The sequence below is a fragment of the Spea bombifrons genome, chromosome 8 (assembly GCF_027358695.1).
Source record: "Spea bombifrons isolate aSpeBom1 chromosome 8, aSpeBom1.2.pri, whole genome shotgun sequence".
Lineage (NCBI taxonomy): Eukaryota > Metazoa > Chordata > Amphibia > Anura > Pelobatidae > Spea > Spea bombifrons.
Genome location: NC_071094.1, coordinates 30,897,836 through 30,904,627, shown reverse-complemented (window position 1 = coordinate 30,904,627; position 6,792 = coordinate 30,897,836). Strand labels below are relative to the sequence as shown.

Sequence of the window (6,792 nt, the reverse complement as noted above, 5' to 3'; positions counted from 1 at the left end):
TAACTCCCCTCAACATTTCAACCTGCCAAAGAGGACACTTTTAGAGGATGCAGTAAAAAACATGGCAAAGGAACGTGGCTCCTGTGTGGCTTTCATGCAGTTGGCGCTGCGACTTATAACGGCCTATGCTGCCTAGGGTGGCAGGGGCAGAGAGACCAGGAGGCAGATTGCCCTCTTGGGGGATCCGGCCATATAGTGTGCAGCCACTCAAATGGCCAGTGAAAGGGGAGATCTCTGATCTCCAAAACAGCCCTATCTTTGCTATGGAGGACTTGCCAAGTTGGCACAACCTTCATGACATCATATTCCAGCTTTCTTGAGTCAGGATGATGGTTGCCATATATGATTAACAAAATAATAATAATAGTAATATAGCTTTACATAATCTTCCCTGCGGTTTCCATGCACATTATTGGAGCTTTTTAGGACTCTAGAACACTTTGATAAATAGCAAACTTTCTGAGCAAGAGGCATAGAAAGAGGAAAAAGGAGTAGCTTTTGGTCTCAAAGAGGAACTGTCCTTCCCAAAAAGGGACAGTTGGGTGTTACATGTAATTGTTAATTTATTGTCAAAAGCGGTTCCTTCTATAATGGATATACAATTAAGGTAGACATTACTAATATTGTTGTGATTGTTATTATTATTATTATTATTATTATACACGGATTTCCCCTCGCTACAGGTTTGTATGGGTTATGTACGTATTGATGTAAATACACGCTCACCAGCGTTCTGGCAGCCTGTTTGTGTAAGTAAGCTTGCGCTCCTTTTCCTGTATTTACGGCGGCCGAGGCAGCAGCTGCTGGGCGCAATGTCGGAGCAGTGGTGAGAGCGGAGCTGGGATCGCAACATGAATCTCAGGGGCCTTTTTCAGGACTTCAACCCCAGGTGAGGCAGTCGTAAGAGGGGTGTAACGACACAGAAACCGGACGGGAAACGGACGCTGAGCTTAGGGAGGAAAGCCTGGAGGGATGAGTGCTTCAGTGCGGTAGAGAGACCAGGAGAGGGCCGAGGACGTGAGGCCTAGTTACGAGGGTCTGTAGAGTGCTGTGAGGGCGAGGGAACAGTACGACTTGTAGTGACACCGGTAGAGGATAAGGCCTGGTTCGGAGGGCAGGGAAAGGCAGGGTCCCGGAGATGAGGCCTAGGTGGGAAGAGCTACATGTAAGAGTAACCCGAGGGTAGTTTCGGGCAGAGACCACGGATGTGTCACTAATAGTGGCTGCCATGGGAGGTGATGGGCATCTAAAGAAGAGACTCCCGGAGCCATCGTGACGTCTTTTGGCTGCTGTAAGTGAGCGGCAGGGGAATGTGGCTCCGTCTCCGGCAAGGGTGGACGCAGTCAGTAGTCACAAGCCTTCGGTGCCAACTACAGACAGTTCTGTATCCTTCCCAACAATAACTTGCAAATCAGCTTTTACCAAAGGCAGGAACAGTTTAATAAACTGGTCTAACGACTTAATGGGGAGGAATAATCATGCAGGTCCCCAGAACAGGGCATTAAAATACCTTCTCACGCTTAAAAATATACATAATATATGCACGTGTCACTAAAGATATATAGTGGCACATAAAAATTATATAGTGACACTTAAAGATGTATACATACACATAGTGACACAAATATATATATTATATATATATAATATATATATATTTGTGTCACTATGTGTATGTATGTGTATATATATATCTGTGTGTGTGTGTGACATGTCTGAGTATGGCTGAAATATGCCAAGTTACTCTGTAAATAAATGTATTATTTCTTCAGATCTCTGTGTAAATGATATGTACATCATACTATTATATCGAGCCTTTACTTCAAAAATTCATGGGGGGTTCTGCCGAACCAAAAATTTCCCACGTAGGAGATGTGTTCAGCCGCTGCTGCTGCTGCCGCCATCAAATATCCCCCCAGTCAGCTCCAGCGCTAACACAGCGAATGCTGTGGGCAGGGGTCTGTCAAGCCCCCATGAGCGTATGCACGGAAAAGAGCTTTCCTGCCACTGATTGGCTCCTTTTTTTTATGTATATATATATATATTTTTTTTTTTATGGATTATGCTATATCTATAAAATGTGTAAAATGGATTTCGGGTGTGTAAAGTCCTTCGTTAATATGTTCAAAGAGTACGTTGCAATGTATAATGTTGATAATGTAAATGGCATTATTCTGACATGGATAAGGCTGATAACGATTTAATTTATGAAACGCATTGCATGACATTAGTGTGTTATTGCGGCAGCTCGGAACTTTATCCTGTTTCCTATTTTGCAGCAAATTCCTAATTTACGCGTGTCTCCTGCTATTCTCCGTTCTCCTCTCTCTGCGCCTGGATGGGATCATTCAGTGGAGTTATTGGGCAGTCTTTACACCGGTATGGCTTTGGAAGTTGATGGTGATCGTGGGAGCCTCAGTGGGCACTGGCGTTTGGGCAAAGAACCCTCAATACAGGTATGGTGCAAAGATAACTGTAAGCCCATAACCTGATGCTGTGACACTTTAGGGGTGGATGCACTAAGCTTGGCATTTGCTGGAGAATTGCAGATTTCAGTGCGTTCCAAAAGGCCAAGTCTTCTTCTGCAAGGAGATGACTTCTAAGAAAGCGCCACACATTGACTACACTTATCTGATTTGGCCCTGCTAAGTACATTTCTAAGGGATTTCTTGAGAGTCGCCTTACCAATTAATAGAAATGCAACAGGTATTGACCCTTTATGTTATATAATGAAACCAGAGATGTTAAACTCACCTGGTTTATACATTAAAGGAGTTTGCGGAACAGAATAGGCACAACCCTTGTCGGCCTATCCGGCAAGAAGCGCTTGATTCTTACTATAGATTTCACCAGATTAGTATTGTGTCCCCCGTAACAGTAACATTCCATCCTGATACATGAATTGTTTTATATTTCCTCATTCATGTATCTTAAGAGGAATCTTTGGACATCCTATGTACTTTAATGGATATGATAGCTGAGTAATCCAAACAAATTTAAAGGGTTCCCCTTCCAAATGCACGGAGGGATTCTGCAGTATCCCCCATATGCATCTGCCCCCTGACAGGACAGCACTGAATGAAATCAGCGGGATCCCATCCTGTGCGTGTTTTTTAAGACCCCTGGAAATCTCATGAGAGCTGTAGGGGAGCACAAACACACTTGAATGGTTGATCTGTAGATGCGTCTGGGCAAATGTATCTCCTGCAAGGCAAGAGACTGACAGATGGAAAATAAATATTGAATGCAAAGAGGATCCTGCAAATGATGACTATGCAATTTAAATCCTCTTTTTTTTTTTTTTTTCTTCCCAACACTACAGGGCAGAAGGTGAAACCTGTGTGGAGTTTAAAGCTATGCTCATTGCTGTGGGGATACACTTACTGCTGCTTATGTTTGAAGTTCTTGTCTGTGATCGAATTGAACGAGGAAGCCGCTACTTTTGGCTCTTGGTTTTCATGCCATTGTTCTTCGTGTCCCCTGTTTCAGTAGCTGCGTGTGTATGGGGTTTCCGGCATGACAGATCTCTGGAAGTGAGTTAACTGAAAGTGTTCTCTAAAAGGTTAAAGGTCTTTATACTTCTGAAATAGTATAGAAGATGATAGCTCATTTCTGCAAAAGGAACTATTGCCACAGTCTGTATAGGATGTCACTGAGAAGCTACTTAAATAGACTCCGTTCAGGCCCACGATATTACGCCTTAATAATGTTTTTATGATTTAGCTGCGGTTCTACTGCCTTCAGTAAGGTCACCAACAAGATGTCACATGTGGAATACAATATTACTAATGAGCACGAGCCCTGCTGTATATAAAGGTGTTGAATCTGTTGCAATCAATATGAAGCTGCACAAAAAGTTGGTCACCTGCAGCACAGTGTAACTTGTTATAGGTGGTGATTGATCTGTTACAGTGTACAACTTTCCACTTCGTTCCTTTATTTGGTGACCTCTGACTATGTGGCAACCTTCCTTTTTACAGGTCTTATCTTGCATTGTTTCATTATATAATTATTTTTGTTGTGTTTTTTTTTTTTTTTTTTTGCAGCTGGAGATCTTGTGCTCGGTTAATATCTTACAATTCATTTTCATTGCACTGAGACTTGACGGTATTATCACTTGGCCCTGGCTTGTAAGTTTTTGTGTGTCTTCCTTCTACCTTCATAGTTCCATAAATTATATCAAGTAATATTAACTACCTTGGTAGTGTTTTTTCTTTTCTAGATTGCACATCAACTTCTAGATTTTGCTCACAGTTTAATTCTGTTCTCTCTTTCTAGGTGGTATGTGTCCCACTCTGGATCTTAATGTCCTTCCTCTGCTTAGTAGTTCTGTATTACATTGTCTGGTCTGTGTTGTTCTTGCGCTCCATGGATGTCATTGCAGAACAGAGAAGAACCCATATCACAATGGCAGTCAGCTGGATGGCCATAGTTGTCCCGTTGCTAACGTTTGAGGTAAACCCATTGTTTGGATTACTTCTTTCTTTGGTCTTCTATCTGTAGAATACTCATAGCTTTGAAATTTGGACCCAGATGTATATTCATTGCGGCTGGTACTCACCCGTACCAAGGACATTGTGCAAGTTGACTTCACCAGTCAACAGTAAGGCCTTCTTAAGGGTCTCCATCCAGTCCTTTACTGAAAGATACATGTGAATATGTAAACGTGTTGTGACTCTCCATGAAAATGTATTGGTTGCAAAAAAATATCGCTTTCTGGTGGGTTGGTGTAAGTTACGCAGAAGTAGCTATCGAGTAACCAGTGCCTCATGTATTACCTTTTCGTGTTGTGTCTGCCATAAACAAATATGGCTGGCATCTTCCAATACAATGTTAACGGCTTTGGCAGTTTGGGTATTTGGCAGGTACTTGTACTCATCGGACTAATATAAAAACAAGATCTCTAGGGTAATGTTTGACAACATAGTCATTTTATCTGTGATTTTTCTATTATGTGTGTCTGTACAACTCAACATTAATGTTAATTTTTGTTTGCTAGATCTTGCTGGTTCATAGACTAGATGACCATAATCTGTTCTCGTATATCCCTATATTTGTTCCGCTGTGGCTTTCTTTAATAACTCTGATGGCGACCACGTTTGGACAAAAAGGAGGAAATCACTGTAAGTATTTTCATATAACTATTTAAATAACATTTACTAGTAATAGGGTTCATTATGTTAGACCCTTGATGCCAACTCATGTTACTTTTTAAGACTGATTCCCCTACAGTACTTAATGGGATGTTCTGCTTCCTTATCTATTTATATTTCATGTAAAATGGCGAGATATTAAATAATGGGATTCATTAAGAAATGCACCAGCAATGCCAATGACTTGTAGTTTTTAAAGGTCACTGGGTTGTAGTACTTGGAAAAATATCTACAAACCCGCTCTACCAAGGCAAGGAGTGGTTTATATGGTTGTGTGTGTCTATAGAAATGCATGCTTCTATACATACAGAAGAAACATCGCTCGCTTTTACCAGCTCAAGATCCGCTAATAAGTAGAGGACAGGTTTCTAGCGCAGCCGTTGTTTAGTGTATGGAAGATTAGAAGAGCTCTGCTGCTGGATTAGTGTGTATGTAAGTGAATTGAGATTTTATTCCTACTCATTATTTAAAATCTCTGCAGGGTGGTTTGGAATTCGTAAAGATTTCTGCCAGTTTCTGCTGGAGATTTTTCCTTTCCTGCGAGAATACGGCAACATCTCTTACGACATTCATCACGAGGACAGTGAAGATGCGGAGGAAACGCCTATCCCTGAACCTCCAAAGATAGCTCCAATGTTTCGTAAAAAGACCGGTGTGGTTATTACTCAAAGTCCGGGAAAATATATTGTGCCGCCCCCAAAGCTGAACATTGATGTGCCTGACTAAGGTGAAGACTCCACTGAGTAAAGAGCGTGTGTCGGGGGTACACTTCTAGGGGTCCTGGACCGAAGGGAAAAGCAGCTTATTGCTCCACAAAACTGTAAACATTACTGACCTCATGCCTTTTTATTTTTTTAATTTTATGCAGCCTAAAAAGACCTATCGATTTTGCAACAGATATTTTCATATACATATATATTTCTTTTTTGAATCCCAGTGTCATCTCATTGGTTGGAAATTGTTTAGTATTATTCTTGTCCTTGGTCCTCGTTAAACATGACATATTAATATGTTGATGTAAATTTTCTAAAAGCGATTCCCACATTGTTGTATTGTAAGTGCTGCAGTGGTTTTTTTTTTGTTTATCGTTCCAATGGAGCAGCTATGGTAAGTTATGACAATGTTTTTGCTGTCAGATGCAAGTTTTGCATCTTTTTATTTTATGCCACTATAAAAGCCTTTTTTAAAAAAATTTGAGCATAAATATTAATGCATTACCTTGATGAAATGGTAGAATTTAAGCAGGGGATGTATTTTTTTCCAAACATGTGACATATCCAAGAATCCGATTCTCATGGAGGTCAAGGCTAGAAAAAGCCGGTCCTAGGTTGCAGTAAACGCAGCACAGCTAAAGCTTTTGCGCAGGTCGGTCACTGATTGGTCAGTCTATACCCAGTCTGGAAATATTATCAAAATCTGGCCGGGAACATCTTCATTTTTTAGGCCGTGTCTGAGTTGCTGATCTGTGCGTCAGTGTAAAGTATTTATAAGAGCATTTTAGCAATGTAATATATACTACTGTACAGTATAAATGCATAAAAAATATTTTTTTAATTATGGAGTGTTTGTAAAAATGCATATATGTATTGAAAATGTTCTAATTTGCATTTTAAATGCTACAGAAAATGCCAGTAACTTT

At 40.7% G+C, this 6,792-nt stretch overlaps 1 protein-coding gene across 1 annotated transcript; it reads left to right on the top strand.

The window, feature by feature from the left end:
- Positions 1-765: 765 nt before the first annotated feature.
- TMEM185A (transmembrane protein 185A) lies at positions 766-6,086 on the top strand. Its single transcript, XM_053472905.1, has 7 exons — positions 766-889; positions 2,280-2,456; positions 3,323-3,533; positions 4,047-4,130; positions 4,279-4,455; positions 5,000-5,123; positions 5,635-6,086. Exons 1-7 carry the CDS (start codon positions 852-854, stop codon positions 5,877-5,879), a joined length of 1,056 nt encoding a protein of 351 aa, XP_053328880.1. The 5' UTR covers positions 766-851; the 3' UTR covers positions 5,880-6,086.
- Positions 6,087-6,792: the final 706 nt, after the last annotated feature.